This window comes from Neospora caninum, chromosome X, assembly GCF_000208865.1.
Source record: "Neospora caninum Liverpool complete genome, chromosome X".
Classification (NCBI taxonomy): domain Eukaryota; phylum Apicomplexa; class Conoidasida; order Eucoccidiorida; family Sarcocystidae; genus Neospora; species Neospora caninum.
In genome coordinates this window covers 4,347,331-4,365,413 of record NC_018396.1, presented here as the reverse complement: position 1 = coordinate 4,365,413, position 18,083 = coordinate 4,347,331, and the positions used below count along the sequence as shown (strand labels likewise).

The following is an 18,083-nucleotide window of genomic DNA, read 5'->3' as shown; positions in this document are numbered from 1 at the left end:
CGATGCGTCTGCCTCAGCTGCTGCGTCTTCTGTGGTACACGGTTCTTCCGCAGATGCGGCGGCGCTAGCTTGCGCGTCGCCGGCATGCGGGGACGTCTCGGATTCCGGATTCGCTTCCGGACGTGGCTCTGGTGCGTCTTCCTCGTCCTTAATCGCAAGTCCTTCCCCATGTGCACCGCTCAGGATAAGATGTTGTGCTTCCTGAAGAACGCACTGGCGCCAACTTCTAGAGTCCCCAGACAGTCAACAGTATCCGGCCCAAAGTTCTATGAGGGGCCAAGTATGCCTCCACCTTCGCTTCCTGAGGAGCCGATGGAGTCCTGTTTTAAGACAAACGTTGAATTTACTGGAGTAGAAATTCAGTCGCTTGTCACCAACGCCGCATCCCAGTGTCAATCGGCATGCCAAGCCAATATTTTGTGCTCGTTCTTCACTTTTTACCGCCACGAACGCCGCTGTGTTCTCAAGTCCTCCGAAACAGGCAAGCCGTTGAGAGAACTGCCTGTCGGTTTTGCAATATCGGGGATGAAATTCTGCAGCTCCAACGACACCCATGACTCTGTTCCTCAGTGCGCTGTGTACAACACAGAGTACCTCGGGCAAGAAAGTGGTTCTCAGGCGACGACGAGTTCGGCACTCCATTGCCAGGCGCTGTGCCAAAACAGCTTGGCGTGCAATTTCTTCACCTACCATTCACAGGATGGGCGGTGTGTGCTCAAGCAATTTCCGTCTTCTTCCACAGAGCTGCAGGCCGTGCCACGTGGCTTCGCGATTTCGGCTACGAAATACTGTGACGCGCCTGAGACTGACGCCCCTTCCTGTGCCGAACGGGATATGGAGTACCTTGGCAGCATTATCAGTAACGTCATAGCCGCATCGGCCACGAACTGCCAGGGGCTCTGCAAGGAAAATTCAGAGTGCGATTTCTTCACATTCGAGGGCTTGTCAAGCGCGTGCATTCTGAAGAAGGCGTATGCAGGAGGGGAAGACAAATTATACAAACTGCCCAAGCCTTTCGCAATGTCAGCCACAAAGGAATGCACGTCGCCAGGAACAGATCCCGAATGCGCGGAGAATAACACTATGTACCTGGGCATCGACACCGCACCAATCATCATCGTGGAAACATCTTCGGAATGCCAAAAACTCTGCCAACAGTTCGCCGACTGTGAGTACTTCGCGTTTAACACAATGGAGAAGCGATGCCGTCTGAGAAGGCCCGATGCTGCATGCTCGACGGTACAGAAACTCCCATTCCCTGGCATTGTGTCTGGACCGAAGTACTGCACAACTCCTAGCGAGCCATCCGTGGACCAGTATGCGGAGCTGGACGTGGAACTGAAGAACCACAACTTGTCTACCTCTCCTGTTGCCGCACAGAATACTGCTTCTTGCCTTGAATCATGTAATGACGAACCAGAATGCTATTACTGGACGTTCTACTCTACAGTTGACGAATCTATGGCTTGTCATCTCAAGAGCGCTGGCGCTCTGGACGGGAAAGCTAGTTTCGCCGGAGCGGTTTCCGGCTCGAAAGGAGTCGTCATCACAGTCGAAGTCGAGACTGAATATGTCGACGCAAACTTGCCAAAAGACCCAGTGACGGTAACGTCGTTTCGAGAATGCCAAGAAGCTTGCTCACACGTGCCCGAATGCGGATACTGGACGTACTACTCTAATCGCGACGTAAACTGTTACCTGAAAGATTTCACAGCACTAGAATCAAAGAGGACGAATGCTGATGGGATATCAGGAAGCAAGTACTCTGTTACGGGAACTCCGCCGCGTATGTACCTCGATGATCGAAGGTACGGGGCACGTGTGGTCACCGTCCGAGCAGTAATGGCAACCGCGCTTACAGCCACAAGTGCCAAAGGTTGCCAGGAAAAGGCACAAGCAGACCCGCAGAATCCATATTGGTCGTGGAACAAGTTCGACCAGACCTGCAACCTGTACGGTCCTGAAGTGTTGGGACAAGACACATATGACTACGAGTGGGTGTCGGGGTACGCTGAATCCGAAGACACATCCTATCCCAGTAAGTTCTCAGTTAGCCTCCGGTTGCATTCCCTGGCAGTAGCGACGTTGATCTACCTCTCGGTGGTTGTATTGCTGCAGCGTTTGGACAGGCAGAAGGTTATCTACGTCCGGCCAGCGTCGGATGCCAATCGTTCTCTTAGGATGATCTTTGCGCAGGCCAGTTCGAGTCAGATTTCCGGTGTTTTGACGAGCTTCCTGTGTTGCGCTGGTTGCTACAGGCGAGGCATATACCTACGGCCAAGGCGTGAATTTGCTTCGGCTTGACGCATTCGAAATAACGGTGGCTAGCTCACCTGCAGCTTGCGCAGAAGCTTGTGCCAGCACGAAACTCTGTCGCGTTGCGTCATTCGCGCGGGCTCCCAGTGATGGGACACCAAACTGTTACCTTGGACGCCTGGGTGCGCAGCGAACAGTACCGTCCAAGGAGCATGTCGCCGTGGTACAACATGAGCTTGTTCTGCAAGTGGGAACGAAACCTAGCAGCGGCGCTACTCACCAACAACCTGACAGCAACATGTCCCAGTGCATAGAGCTGTGTGGCCGATCTGATCGGTGCAAACGGTGGTCACTTGATTTATCCACCGGCACCTGCTATCTCTACGACAAAACTGATGCTGGTGTTCCTGATGCATCGTATGTGACGGCGGATGTTGGCATTCTGTTGGAGGAGATTGAGGAAGCGAGTAAGTAACATGTGAACAGCAACGTGTCTGCTAGAATATGGGCGATGGTCACATGCACAGATGACTCAGCGTGAAGGTCAGAAACTCGCCAGAATAACACACGTTGAATGCGGCGTGAAACGCACTGTCTTACGGTACTCGGGCCTCCTCCAGAGGCTGCGAGGTTAAAGCGGCCGCATGCCCACTCACTCACACACTCGTCGTTTGCAAGTGTGTGTGTGATGAACGCAGTATTGGTCGACACAGCGCTTATTCCGGTGGCCGTCGACAAGGTCGTCAAGCCGATAAGCGACTGCGCTGTGCATTGCCAGCACAGTTTTTGCCTTGCTTACTCTTACATCGTGGCTGGAGCGGGAGCCAGTGACAACACTTGCTACCTCGGGGGGATAGGGGACGCCGCGGATCTGCAGCGATTCACAAAGACGTTGAAGGGCAGTGTACTGGTTCGCACTCAATCCCGTTCGGTGCTGGCAGAGCTTGCCTTCGCCGGAGAACCTTCTGCCTCAAGAAGGGACCAACTCAACACGGCAGTATCTTGCGCGACAGCTTGCTCTAATGCTGGTGATTGCGAAGCGTGGACCTTCCGAGGAGATGAGAACAGCTGCGAGCTATTCTCGAGTGTCTCAACCGCTGTCGCTGGTTCCTCTCATGTTGTCTCCGGCACCAAGCAGGCCGATGGTGCAGCCCTTGAGGCATCACCGAGTAAGACTCTGTCCGCAACATGAATGTGCCGGCTCTGCTGGGGAATGTGTAATTAGTCGCGCCGGTCATCGTCGGACTTCATTGGCTCCTATTTTGCAAATGCAGTATTGCATCTTATGCTCTAGCCAAGCTCGATACACGCTCAGGAAGTAGAGGCTTCTGTTTTTGCTGACCCTGTTATTCAGTCAAGATGTTTATGGCGATTGCTACGAGCTGGACAAACACAGTGCTTGCACAACAAAGCGTGCAAAGCGAAACGGAGTGCGAGAACCTTTGTGCCGACACACCAAACTGCGTCCAGTGGTCTACGACGACGCTAGACGACGGCACCCTGGACTGTGTCGCTGGTTCGTGGAATGCGGTTCTCGAGGCCAACAACAACGCCCGCACGTCGGTACTGAGTTCCAGGTTTTTCACGCCTTTCATGGAACTCAAAGGTACACCGATCAGTACAGATAATCCATCATCATCTACTGACCCAGTGCAGCACTGCGCGAAACAGTGCGAGACGCAGATTGCTGGTTGCCAGGCTTGGACAATGAAGATCATTGATTCCGGGGCGCAGTGTGACTACTTTACGGAGGAAATAGCAGTTGTCAGCACCACGAATCCTCTGGCGGTCTCCGGAAGCAAGGGATTATCTGATGTTCAAGCACCAGGTGAGCGAATGAAACTTATCGTGTGAGTGCAGGAAGCTGTCTGTCCGTGATGGAGGGATGCGGAAGCTACCACATGGTAGCTTTAAGCACAGCTCACGCGGTCATTGTGTGTATGACATGCGGACGATAGCTAATTTGTGGTCCTCACATTGCATTCAGAGGTTTCGATGCCTATCCACCTGTCCTGCGGACTCTGCTCTGGTCTCGGAGAAGCGTCGGAAATCGCGTTCTTGCGGGGTGCCTTTTCTGTTCAGCTGTGTATGGCACTTACCAACGTCCGGTAGCTCAAGAATCGTCGGCGCCGTCTGTCATCGAATGTCAGAAGGACTGCGAGGCGGACGAGCTTTGCGTGGCATGGTCGTATAACTATACAGAGGAAACGGATACATGCAAGCTGATACAGGAACCTGCATTCCAGCGGACCGCCGGCACAGGCGTCATTTTAGTGGAGCTCGGCCATAGGTTTTTGAAGCCTTTCCAGCTTCTCTCCGGAGAGTTAGAAGATATTATAGATACAGTGGAAGGTTCTGCCACGAAGCAAGATCTCTGTGAATGCTTGACTACATGCTTCGACAATGTCAAGTGTGCTGCTTGGGCGCTGGAACTGACTGAGGCCGGCTCAACCTGCACTCTGTATTCTGCGTTCAAAAAAGAGTCGGCTCCCGGACTTGGCATATCTGGCACTCGCCGCGATGCCGCTTCGTGTGAGAGCGATATAGCAGGTAAGAATGCCCTTTTCGGTCTTCTGGTAGCAGGGAATCATGGCAATCGCTGACAGCGAATTAGCGACAGGTCAGATAAAACAGGTAAAGTGCGACGGGACAGGCACGTACACACTTTCATAGAGATGTGACACGCAAACGGTTCATGATGGGCAAACATGGTAGGTCCCAGAAGCACATCGATACTGACAGACTCCTGACGTGAATAAAAGCACTCAACTCCGCGGAGCGTGTAACCATGCATTGCCAAACCAGATTCACCTCCTGTTACTGTGGTCGCTCCTGTGTGCCCGCAGATCGTCTCCTCTTGGAAGAGCCGATCATGATCGACAGCGAGGGAACTCTTGAAGATATTTTTAAGGCTGCATCGTCTCATTCTTCGTACACTGTTGGCGTGTCCTTGGTCACGCCTGCGGCCGAGCCTCCGATGTACAAACTGGCCAAGGCCCTCGGACATGATGAAGTGTCCGACAGCGCGGCGGCGGTCGTAGTCCACTACGTTGAGTAGTAGCAAATGCTTGGCGGTATCACCAGGCCTGAGTCTTGCAGAGGCTTCTTGGACCATCGTTCAACATACACGGGGTGTCACATCGGGGAAGGGGTTCTCGCCGGCTACGTCCTGGTGTGTGTGAGGCGGGATTAGATTAACGCTTGAAGTGATATGGGGTGGATCCATGTTGGAAGGATAGAGCAACTGGTGCCCGCCCCTTACTTACGAGCTCCTCCTGTCTGTTTCTGTTGTGATATCTGTTACTTTCTCGCCAGCATCTTTCTTTTCTAGCAACTGTACTCCTGAGTTAATGATCTTCTAGGCCATTTGCAATGAGCAATTATACACGGCTACGGTGGACGATGAACACGCACGAACGTTCGCTCGGTTACGTTTCCCGAGACAACTATTTCCACACAGCCCCTGGTGGGCTAGAAGATGCCCAGGAACGCCAGTACGATTCCTGCGATAATAACAGTACACCACGAACATGTTGCTCTCCGCAGTATCAAGAATACCTCCGGGTTGCTTGCCATCCATGAACTGAGCAGTTTCAGACGCCCCTGCAGCCCAGTTGTTCCCTCAGAATCCGTGGGGCCAAGCATCATTACCATGCAGTGCGGAAGACTGCTCGATTGCCGATGCAGTTGAGTCAGTGCACGCACAGAGCAAACGAAGGGGGGATGTACCTGACCACGTCTCCTCCACGCCAACGTGCCGGAAAATGACTCCCATAGTTCGAATTGTGGCTTTGAACGCTCTCATGGTACGATGTATATGGTTTTTCCAAACAGCCACTGTGCCGTTGAACGTACTGATATAGTGTCTCTACGCACTTTATTCCACGTTCTGACGGGCAAATCTGAGGTGTAGGCTCTTGTGTCTCGCGGTCCCAAGAATGCGGACAATCGGATTCGTTAATCAACATGCTGGCTGCATGTCACCATTTATGTGAATATGTCCTAGTTAACTGACACAGGGTCTGGAAACTGTTTCAGCTTCGTGTAGGCGCTTGGCGCCAACCTCGCCAGCACCTAGTCTGATAGGTGATTCAGTGAGTAGCGTCATCTGCAAGGGAGGGCGAAACTAATCCAACCGACGTTCTTAACGAGTCACATCAAATACGGGGCTCGCATAGATGTCGGCGCACTTTAATCATACGCCAATACTGGACTCCCGTGATTTCTAACTCTTATCCCTAACACGCATGGGGGTTAGTTGGTCAAGGGGCGCCGGAAACAAAGTTGAGCTGGTTTCGTACCAGAGAGAACAAGCCGTCATCCACGAGAAAATGAATAAGGCACACGGGGGGGCGGCTCGCAAGAACCAGGCCCCAAGACCTGTCATCAAGATCCAGAACATTTTCTTAAGTGAAAGTTTAGAGCAAGTCATGGGATCGAACCAGGGATTCAGCATCGTGCTCCCCAGCTCCCGTTGGGTAACCACAATGAACGCTACGGTGATACTGCTGAGTGCACGAGATGGTGTTGTGACCGCTGAACTGTTGCCTCAAAACAACAATCTGCTTATGCCAATGAACGGTCTACCGCGATGCGAGACGTTAGGCGGTCTACACAGTACCTGACGAGTGAAGTCTTTAAGGATATTACGACATCAACCGTGACAGTTAGGTCGGGTCCAGAACATTCACAGAAGGCGACTTGGCATCAGTGCCGGCGTACTATGCTCTCTGTTGCAGGGCAGCCACATTCATTACATTTGCTCGTGCGTATGCCCTCGCTCGCCATACAGCGCTTGTTCGGCTGTTGGATCTCCGAGGTACATCGCCTCTACTGAAATACCCAAAGTATCGTTAGAGCCGCTTGACATAATGACGAGCAAAGCGCATATATGTTTTCTACTACCATGGAACAACCGATAGCTGGCTGCATTATCTCGCCTATGCTGTGAATTTCTGAACCGCACCGTCTTTCGGCAAACGATTATCTCGAATACAATATCGGTAAAGAAGTAGAGTTATTTGTGATACTCCCTGGGTTACAAAACGTCCAGCAACACGACGCGGTGACATGCTGATGTAAGACGTCTGGCAGACTTATCATTTGCCTCAATCTCCCTGTTCATTTCCGTTTTTAATGCGCTGACTGCGATTTTACGCATGAATCAGTATAGTTATCAGGGTGCGAAATTCGTCGGTTTCCCGGAAGAGCACTGGGATGCTTCTTCCCGTGCCGGTTGCGCTCAATTTTTAAAATAGTCTTCGCTGGTTATAGCTTTTGTGCCAACAGAACCGTGTTCGAGCACCAACATTGGCCACATGAGGGTGTCCTTTTCGCACTCTCGTAGTAGGGGAAGCTTGTCTATTAGTCGCTTTGCGAGTCGGTTCTATTGCTGAGCTGTTCAGTAGAAGCACCGTGCGGTGCGCTCGATCCTCATGAATGTGTGTTCTGTTTCCGAGCATATTTCTCTGCAGGTCCATTCATGGATTTCTGAGACGTCACTGGTATGTCCCCGTTCGAGCTGGACATATTTCTGGAGGAGGGGCGACTGTCTCGTTTGTTGCTTGAACCGCTGCTGCTGCTCGAACTGTTGCCACCGCTGCTGTCATCGCTGCTCGTGGGTCCCTCATACTCTTGCTTGCTTACTTCGGCCCTGATACTACTACTTCTGCTTCTGCTGCGACTGCTTGCTCGGCTGCTACTGCTGCTACGACTTGTTCGGCTGCTGCTGCTGCGACTTGTTCCGCTGCTGCTACTTCTGCTACGACTTGTTGGGCTGCTGCTACTGCTGCTACGACTTCTTGGGCTGCTGCTACTGCTGATACGACTTGTTGGGCTGCTGCTACTGCTGCTACGACTTGTTGGGCTGCTGCTACTGCTGCTACGACTTCTTGGGCTGCTGCTACTGCTGCTACGACTTGATGGGCTGCTGCTACTGCTGCTACGACTTGTTGGGCTGCTGCTACTGCTGCTACGACTTGTTGGGCTGCTACTGCTGCTACTGCGAAAGCTGTCAGAATCACTGTTTTCGCCGTCTTCTGAGTCATCGCTGCTGCTCCCTCTGTCTGTGCTGGAGTTGCTACTGTCAACGCTGATACCGGACAGGCTGGAACTGCCGCTCTCGCTAGCACTGGCTTGGCTTCCGTTGTTCTGTTCCTTGCCCGTATTAGTTGTGTCCGCGAAGAATCGCGGACAACCAGTACTTCTCCCCGCAGCGTGCAGGTCTGCCAGGAAGCTGGGCAGGACTGCACCGCGTAAGCTCAATTCAAGCTGCCCGAGAAGCCGCATGAAGCGGCCTCGAACTGCAGTGACCACACACACAGCAGGCCCGCTCCAGTGCTTGCTGCATAGTGCTTCGGTTACCGTAGCACAGTCAGCGGTTCGAGTAATTTGGTTGATAACGCATGGAGCCTCTCCAATTCACATATTGATGGTGGATTTCTGCACGATAGGGCTCCTAAGTACGAGAGGAAGAGCCTTCGAACCGGGACACAGCGGAGACAAGGTTTGACCAGTGAGCGAATGACCGATGCGCTCGGAATGGACAATGAAGACGTCTCTGATTCCTCGGGCTTCCGAAATATATAGATGAGACGGCTGACAAAGCGTGGACATATGCCAAATGATGTGGAACCGGAGCTTTCAGCAGTAACGACAAAGCAGCGCCGAGAACCGCTGAGAACAACAGCCTGAATACCTTTGCTTTTTAGAAAAGACATCGCTGCAACCCTGTGCTGTCTGGTAGCCCCTCTGAAGAACCCCCGCAAAGTTCTGTCCGATCGCACACATCTGCGATATGCCTCCACGCGCCAAGTGTTTTCGATCATAGCTACTGGCTGGAGCTCACACTGGACAACGTTCTCGTCTTTGTACTGCCGGACGCTTTCCGAAACTAGCTCTTCATCGATTATATGTCGAACTAAAGGGCTGAACTGCTGCTCAAGATTTCCGTTCTGCTTCTGTTGGTGCCACAGCGTTCTGCAAACAGGAAAACACTAACACCTTAAAAGTAGCACAGCGATTGGCGCCCCGCTGGTGGAACAGCAGACGTTTTTGCGTACTGGAAGCTCAACAAATGTGTGAAACCACCAAGCTTGCCTCCGGGTGCCACAGCAAATTAGCAGTCAGCCATAAGACAACATGGAAGCACTTTTAGAGACCCCTACCTTTTAGCTGCCGTGTCTTTTAGTCTCTCGACCCTCGCGGTCAATCGTTTGTTCCGCTTTTCCTAGTAGACAGTAGCACGTGTGCACACAATGAGGCGGCAAGAATCACCTATTCATGGCGAATCCCGAAGAGCAAATTTTAAGTGGTTACTGAGGCCAGTTTATATTCGTGGTGTTTGCACGGTTCGTGGAAAGGCTATTGAGGACGTGAAGTCATGACCCGGAAGCACCACGACGCTGCAATTCGTGCCAAACACCAAAACAGATCTCTCTAAGCTTGTCCCGCCACGACGGCTTTGCCGTCTCACCGGGTTGACTGGCATACAAGAGGCGTCGATGGACTTTTCTGCTCCTAATATCCGATCAGTCATCCAGTCTACGGGATTCGTTTTTACCGGTTCACTCAGTTAGACGAACCACAGCACGGAAGCTGAACATGTTTGGTATTGACATCCGTAGGCATATAAGGATGAAGTATTATGATGCCAGTTTGTTGTAATAAACGCTACAGTCCAGCATATGCCTACAGCAGCTATACGTAACGCTAGAAGCCTGGCTATACTAATCACTTTACCTTGCGGTGTCCCTGAATATCACCGAATTTCGCCAGCCTTGCGACCTGCTTCTGTTGCAGTTTGCCCGCCACCTCAGTTTGCTGCCGGGCTTTCTCCTCTTCAAGCGCAGTCCACAGTTCGTCCATCTTCTGGCGCAGTAAGGTAAGGAGGGCCTCTGTGTGCCCTCCACCGGCACGAAGCTGGGACCGTCTTCCCAACGCTTGCGCCTGCTTGCTAGCCATATTTTCCCGCCACTCGTTTGCCCGTTGCCTGTCCTGTCGTGCCGCCTCTCCACCAGAAGACTTTTGCAGCCTAACTTTCTCCACGCCGGACGCCATTTCCCTCCTGATCTCCTCCATTTTTTTTTGTAGGCTGTTTGCTTGCTCCACCTCGATCTCCTTTAGCCTGACGTTAACTCTAGCATTGCAGTCCAAGATCTGTAGAGATTCGGTACAGAGTGCCTCGCAGCTGGTAGATGCTCTGTCTCTCCGCGCCATAGGAGAATTATCAGGAGACACATCCTAATCTGCACGTTCTATTGGATGCTATCCTGAAACAATGGTTATCCTACGCAACGTCTGAGCCCGTCCTTGAGTGTGGGAAAGCGCTGTACACGACACCGTCCCGTACGAAGCAATGGTGCTGGTGGGAGAGAAGCCACAAACCACCACCGTTACACTGCACGCCCTGGATTCTCAATGGGCCTGCTACCTTTTGGAGCAGCTGTGGCGATCTGGTTCATCGTCCGAGGAGTGCTGCGCAGTGTGGCAGCTTGCTGATTCCCAAGCACGGAAACGGGAGAATTAGCTCTAGAGTACTCAAAGCCACGGTTCACGTCCAATTTCCTCGCTCATCGCGGCAGTGTGTGACAGGCGATTCAACTGAACTGCAGGCAGTCGTGTTTGGTAGCAGCGTTAAGTGCGCACAGCGCACTGGGTTCCCCAACCGTCGAGACCACCAAACGCCGAACGAGGCAGTACTGTCGTCACTAAGGGCTACTTCGACGGTTTTATAACAAAAGTGGTTGGTTACCATAACTGAAAATAACGGATTATGGATGTGCATTAACGGATTCGTTTGTCGCTTCTTCCGTCATCCAACTGCAGTGCAGCGATCTGTCCTGAGGTGTTCTATTTTGTCGAAATGACCACTCGCCTCTGAAGGAGCTACGCACTGAGAAGGTCCGCCGAGCCGGCCTGCTTACGTCAGATATCTTGGTGAAACGGCTGTCGACCTCGGAGCAGTGAAGTTGCGCTCGCATCTGATCAGCATGCTCGAGCTTCAGACGATCGCATTCCACCTTGTGCTCCTCGCAGACCTACACTCCATCAGGGACAATGACGCAACAGCACTTCGTGGGACTGTGCACCACAAAAGGGGACTCTGGCGAACAGGAAGAGTCTATCCGTGTTTTCAAAACACAACGGACCACTCGGTTTTTCGCTTAGTCCCTGGAGGACATATATCCAGGCAAGATGACGCTACGTTCCCCAACACCTCGTGCATTATTCTGTTGTGTACCTCGCTCTATGCGTTCCGCTGCAACCCATAGCCCCCCCTTGTTGCTCCACTTTCTTTCTGGTCGAGTTTGCAATTTGTGATTTCCAGATACGCCTTTTAGAACCGCGATGTGCGCTGTATTATCAGCGCGATAGGACACCGCGTTATACACGCAGGCGAAGAGAAGACAATTCAGGATATATCATACAACGGTGAAAGGATATGTATGATTCAACTGGAGGCTGTACACTATTGCCCGAGTTGCATTGCATCTGTAACGGGAGACGCGACCCCGTTTCGACACCCCATATGGGGTTACCACGTGGAGGCAACATATTGTTTGCCTGTCGGCGGTGCGACGGTTTCCCTTCAGAGGGAAAGTCTGACATGAGCCACATATGCCTATGCATTCTTCTCTAAGCACCCTCCTCCGGCGCGGCCTTTCAGGTGCCGCCGAAAGGTGAGGATGTCGCCTGTTTCATGCCTCACAGTGCACCTGATCCCCCCACTTCGGGCTCCTCTGTATTCGGAACCTACCCGCTGCAGCACCCGATCGAGGTGCTCCTGAAGCGAAGCCTACGCGACACAAACACAAACCAGGACTGCATCGCATACAGTAGGCGTGGCCTCTTTTACATTCATGCAGTCGGTGTAAGTTTTGCCCACGTGCACCATACCGAGCTATGCGGCAGCATGCGTGACACTGCAACTGCGGCCGCGGTACACAGCACAACACCACCACATTCTATTTCATTCCTGCTTTTCTCGCTGCCTTCCCTTTACGTCTACCGCGAAACCGCCCTTGAACGAGACCACACGGGTGTGTGTTTTCTCCGTCATTGTCCTCTTCGCGTCTACCGGCGTGCAGATGGTGTGTGCAGCATACGGCCAGTTACGTCTGTCAAGATTCAAGTACCACTCTCAATGTACGCATCCTTCTGTCGCACGCTGCACAGTCTTCGATGTGGCACGTCATTCTCTCTGGCTAACACCGTAACCTTGAAGCGACAACCATCATGGGTCTACACTGTGTATCGCAGAGACAAGATTTAGTCTCGAGGTGAATTCATTGTGCATGGCAATCTGCCGCACCTCGATGGCCTGATTCGCCTCTTCCAAGGAGGCAATCCGAGCTGTATTCTCTGCTTCTGTTTCGTCCGGACTTCCTTCTCGCAGTGCCGTCACCCTGAGAATCACAGACGAGAGTCGATGTACGGTCCGCCAACGATTTGTCGGAATTGCACTACTTATGCCTCAGAAGCGCAGATAAAACGACGAACACCAGGGGGCTTGCGCCTGCTGAATGGTCATACGGCCCTATTGGAGGAGGCTTGCGCGGCTCCCGTCGCTTTTAATACGGAGTGTGGTAATCGTTGATGGGGTCACGGGCTATATGCCACCCTCCGTTAAAAGGTACGAGAAAGGACAACGTATTCACTGCTCATGCCCACCTCATGCCCCAGATGTTCCCTCTTTGTAGAGACCAGAAACGGTAAAGCGCCATCTCGAATGACCATCCTCCCGTTCTCTTTATATCCATACTTCGCTTATGATTACAACTGCTACAGATACAGAAACTATGCAAGAGACGCGTGCAGAAACACGCACACATGTATATATCCTGAAAAATACGTCAGGCGTTTATTCGATTTTACGACTGTATATGATGGACGCATTTCATTGCCCCGTTAGCTATCCCTGGTCCCGTTACGTATTCCTCGGTCCGAGTACAGCCGAGCGATGTATACCCCCTCGGCTGTTAAGTCCGCTTTAGTGCCGACCACTCGAACACTGCCTACTACAGGGCCTTTCGCCTGGAAACCATAAGGAGAAGAGACCAATCGCCACGTGGCTCTGCCACATATTCATCCAGTGCGTCTGTCTCCGCGATCTTATATGGAGACTCTCGTGAACAAAAATTACTCTACTCATGCAAGCTGCCAGAAAACTGAAATCTTTCGGCATCGCCATACTCCAGGCGAAGTGCACGAGCATCGAGTAACATCGGTCACGTGACACACTTGGATCACCTTCAAGAGACAGAACCAAAACCAAGGTTCGCAAGCGAGATGTGGACGACCTGTTAGATTGATAAAAACTAGGGGTTATGGTCACCTGTGTAGTGCTTCAAGCTCAGCCGTCTTGATATCCCGTTCCAGCAGAATCACTGCTAGCGTCTCCTGCAGATGGAGAGCTGCGAGTTCATCAAGCTCCTGTCTTTGACGTAGCTCCTCTGCCTGTTAGATAACAGCCGAGTAATGATTTAACAGCCAGCCTACTTTCGAGGGAGAGCGACAGAAGTGGTTCGCCTCTAGTACCCCCCTTGTATTTATGCAGTAAGAAACGACAGGGACATGATACACGGTCACCGGGCGGTTGCTGCGAACTCTCAACTCGGCACACCGTTCAGGTGGCACGTCAAGACCAGGGAAAACCGACAGCTTGAAGTGATTCTACTTTTGCCCATGCTGAACATGATGCCAGCGCCATGCTGCGGGCAAGACAGACGGGAGCTGGACCTGGACTTCGTGGCATCGAATGCCCTTTCGTGTGGGGCCTTCCACCATCATGCAAATCCAAACCAGTTTGCAACGACACCAGACTATGTGTCAGATTCAGAACGGTATTAACATCTGCCGTACGTACGTTTTCGATATCGGCGTCTCCTCGTTGCTCTCCAGCGTTCTGGTGCTCCTCAGCTCTTCGTTTCTGGGTAGGAACATTAGAGTCACTTATGTGTCGCGTAGAGCTTGTGCGACATTGCGTCACCCGCAGATGCGGTCTCTCCCTCGTGACGCGTTCACAGGAAGCGGCCACATTTACTACGGGTGTCTCTGGCGTACGGCACCGCACCTTGGGCACGGCGAGAATAACCACAACTGCTAACTTGTGATACTTGACGCTTGAGAGCTAGTGGCCGTCAGACCAGCAGCCTGAACCCACCGCGCCACTGCGGACAACGCAGCATGGTCCTGATAAACGCACAGTCCTGACGTTTAGACTAAAATCTTCTTTGACAGGAAGGACGAGGATTTTGTGCGTGCTTCAGACATGCTGGGATTGTACCTGCAGCTGCTGGGCAAATGCTTCTTTTTTCGCTCTCCACTCTGCCGCGAGTTCTTCACGACCAACGGGTTTGACATGCACTTCTGAAGATTCAGCTGATGCTTTTTTCCGCCTTGCAGCCCGGGCAGCAAGGCGTTTCTGCATCTGTAGCTGTGCCGTTTGCCTTTCGTCGTTCAGGCGCATATTCATCTGCCGAAAGCTCGAGTCAAGGTCTGCCGATGCGTGACAGAAATCGAAATGCCTCGCACACATTGATGGACTTCTTACTTAGCCTTGGCTTAGGAGGATAAACGCGAGCTCCATGCAATGCAAAGCATAGCGTCAGCAGACCGGAAATTAGTACGGGTATTTTCGCAAGCGGTGCACTCGTAAATCCCCTATCGAGGCCCTCAAGGCGTGACGTTCCCGTACACCACAGTGCGACGAGTGGCTTCTGCGATACCGACGGCGAAGAGGAGCTAAAACAGGAAAAACGCTGACGGGTGCGATACAATCCAGGGCCGCAAGCAAAATACTTCTCCCGCGCGAGCGGTTTATCCACACAGCTTTTCTTACGCTTCATCAAAACTACGGAAAGAAACGGCGGTGCTGTGACGGTTATTCTCGTATTCATCCAGCGTAGTATACACAGCAGCGTATGTCCAAGGCGGTGTACACATGGGAAACTCAACGCCACGTTATCTGCCCCTCCAGCGGAATCATGTCCTTCGTTGTGACCTGGTTTCAATCACACAGACCAGTTGTTCCTCTACCCTTACCCTCAAGAAGCTCTTGCTTCAATTTGTCCGTTGAGACACCAGTCCGGTACGGGAGTGAAGCCCCCTTTCCTTCTACGCTAGTCGCGTGTTCCCAGACGCCCTGAAAGTAACGCAGTGGAAAGAATCCGCAAACGTATATGAGCACCGGTGGAAGTGCTCGATCACACTGCCCATTATACGTGTGGGCACATGACAGCACGGAACTCGAAGGACACGTGATTAACGCAAGACGTGGAATCCACCGTTTTGTGCTCCATCCAGAGAACCGCTGTTCAAGGAATCGGTAGGTGCTGTGGCTGTAATCATATTACGGTGTCGTCCCCTGTCGCTAAGTAACCGGCTAAGAATGGGATAAGATGCTTGGTAGTGTCCTACGCGCAGAGGCGTGCCATACCAAAGTAATGTGGCCTAGGTCTTCGGTTATCGCCGTTCTGAAAGGACGGGCATTAAGGTCTTGCAGAACAGACAGCATCTCGGATTGATTTGCCGTGCGCCAGACGCCTTCTGTTCCGAGGTCTGTCGCAGGTCTGCGAACATGAACACTGAAGAAACCACCTTTCGGCAATACCGTTTATTGCCTTTTTAGCAGCATGAGGGCTCTCAAGTTATGACCGTGACCCAATTAGGAGCTCTCCACACGGGACGATGGCGAAGGCTCGTGTGAAGCGTCCAGTGATCTGCACCGAGGAAGGCCTTCCAGAAGTAACTGGTGAAGTAAGGCAAGCCACGTTTCAGAACCCTGGTCTCCTATCCGCTCAGCGTGGAAGAACGGATCTGTGAGTGGTGCCCAGACGTATCGCTTGGCCGTCTCTCGCTTCGTCCTGTCGGCATCGTTAAAGCCGAGACTCCATAGAGCGAAATGAGTTTGTTTGGCAGAAAACGCAATTCCTCCACACAACATCGTGTTCAAACTTGGTTTCACTTGTCGACGTATACTGCTCCCAAACCTAGTGTGGCATTCCTCTTGGACACCACGAACATTGCCTCTCCTTCTGTCGGAAGAAGAGACGTTCACCACTGCAACTTCCTCTCACTACGAACGTACACGACAACAACCAGTATATTCGTGTGTGTCGCCAAAGTGTCGAGGAATGGGTTGTCTCTCAACAAGTGAGGTAAGCAACAGCAGTTGTTGTTCACTCCTTTGATTTCGCTCTTCTCATACTTCGTGAACTGCGGGCAAACATAGGTGTTGGAAGTTATTCTGTCATGACTCTAGAGGAAAAGGCGTCTTCGAACGCATGACTCCAGAATACTGCAGCAACATGCGGTACTTACTCATTACCTGTACCGACGTCCTTCATGATGCCCGACCACGAGCCGTCGCTGTAGGCGCCCATCGCCTGGATGCCCTCGTCATCAAGCGCCAGATAAGTGCTCTCTGCGAGCCGTATTAGGATTGAAAAATCTCTGATATCTTCCTGATATAATGCACTCAGATTTTCCCATCAGGGAAGGCACTAGATGAAATTGCAACCAGATAGGGTCTGGGCTCCCCCTAAACGTCGTATGTGGCATACCTTTTCTTCAGGGGCAGTACAAGTGTACGATACAGCAGCAGTGTAGGAAGGTTACGAACGGCCACAGGATAAATGCATCACAGACGGTCAGAAGTGGGTCAACACCTCAGACAATCGCGCAGCTGAAGCCGGATTTGAGTTAGCTGCTGACACTAGTCGGCCAACCCATATGGGAAGAACAAATATTGGCGTACCCTAATTTCTTGTAGCTGATGGCGGCAGCTCGCCTCAAGATTGAGAAGTGCTTCATTGCCTTCTGTTACCTTCGGTTGGATACTGGTTGGCTCAGAAGTCTGAACAACCAGACCAATCAAGGCGATGTCGATTCGATTCGCTTCAATGGTGTGCAATGACTCGTTTTCCTTCCTCCCGAACACACGTGCCACTGCCATTGTCGCGTTCCTCCCGTGGTATCTTTGGCATCCCCTTGGAGCTCAAAAGAAACAAAGAGGTGCCATATGGGACAGGTGCCGCTTCTCAACGGCACGCCGCCAGTCAGTTGTGGGGCGGAGATGAGGCTCACCACATGCTTTCTCATACACGTTTCGCAAGAGACTGTAGAATGTCACATGCCTCAGATCGCCTCCGTGTGTGGAACGACGCTGCGCCGGTGAACGAAATGACCGAACTCTGCCGTAGTGTCAAATGAACCGATCATATGCCTCAGCACTTGCATTTCCTCGCGGGGTCGAGCACAAGTGAACCGAAAGAGAGTGGCAACTCAGTCCTTCAATCTTCGGCTATGGTGCAACGCGCAAATACCTCGAACCCCTTTCGACATGAAACAATTCGTCTCGGAACAGTTTGTCGAGATCGGGTCCACCTTATGTAGACGTGATCAGGCATAAATATAATCGAGAACGTCCTCTTCTGGGCGAGAAAAACACCGTTTGTAGCAGCATGACAGCTGACTAGTTACCTCGCACAACTCCAGAACTGCTGCTTGACCTGCCTGGGGCTGCCAAGGAGGTGTCGTCGCGCCGACTGTGGAAGCTGATGCCAGACACCTCAGTCGCATTTCCAGGAGTTCCTGTTCAGAGGTATCGCTAGCCTGGCGGTACGTCGCGAAGTCTTTATCTTGTTGAATGTTCTTGCAAAAAAGCCAAGCACAGAACAAGAAGGGCACAGTATCTTAATTTGTTCTCCGGCCGGCTGGTCCATCAGCAAACGCACGGAATCTCCAACGTACAGAAACATCGTAGGGAGGCTGCCCATGCCACTGAACACATGCGGTCTCATCGAACCATTGCGTGAATTTCGGTG

The 18,083-nt window shown here is 52.1% G+C and overlaps 2 protein-coding genes across 2 annotated transcripts in view; one reads left to right on the top strand and one right to left on the bottom strand.

Annotated features, from left to right (window-relative positions):
• The window catches only part of NCLIV_049770 (hypothetical protein), a gene marked incomplete at both ends in the record, with an annotated part of 8,424 nt that extends 3,110 nt beyond the window's left edge, over nucleotides 1–5,314 (top strand). The window contains 6 exons of the mRNA XM_003884529.1: nucleotides 54–2,038; nucleotides 2,259–2,723; nucleotides 2,955–3,425; nucleotides 3,611–3,862; nucleotides 4,339–4,806; nucleotides 5,103–5,314. Coding sequence (XP_003884578.1) covers nucleotides 54–2,038; nucleotides 2,259–2,723; nucleotides 2,955–3,425; nucleotides 3,611–3,862; nucleotides 4,339–4,806; nucleotides 5,103–5,314 — 3,853 coding nt within the window. The remainder of the gene's footprint in view (nucleotides 1–53; nucleotides 2,039–2,258; nucleotides 2,724–2,954; nucleotides 3,426–3,610; nucleotides 3,863–4,338; nucleotides 4,807–5,102) is intronic.
• A 4,673-nt stretch (nucleotides 5,315–9,987) lies between these two features.
• NCLIV_049760 (hypothetical protein) overlaps nucleotides 9,988–18,083 on the bottom strand; it is a gene marked incomplete at both ends in the record, with an annotated part of 62,738 nt that continues 54,642 nt past the window's right edge. Inside the window, 10 exons of the mRNA XM_003884528.1 lie at nucleotides 9,988–10,413; nucleotides 11,181–11,294; nucleotides 12,014–12,052; nucleotides 12,569–12,662; nucleotides 14,810–14,819; nucleotides 15,301–15,400; nucleotides 15,695–15,827; nucleotides 16,579–16,721; nucleotides 17,015–17,113; nucleotides 17,740–17,910. Coding sequence (XP_003884577.1) covers nucleotides 9,988–10,413; nucleotides 11,181–11,294; nucleotides 12,014–12,052; nucleotides 12,569–12,662; nucleotides 14,810–14,819; nucleotides 15,301–15,400; nucleotides 15,695–15,827; nucleotides 16,579–16,721; nucleotides 17,015–17,113; nucleotides 17,740–17,910 — 1,329 coding nt within the window. The remainder of the gene's footprint in view (nucleotides 10,414–11,180; nucleotides 11,295–12,013; nucleotides 12,053–12,568; nucleotides 12,663–14,809; nucleotides 14,820–15,300; nucleotides 15,401–15,694; nucleotides 15,828–16,578; nucleotides 16,722–17,014; nucleotides 17,114–17,739; nucleotides 17,911–18,083) is intronic.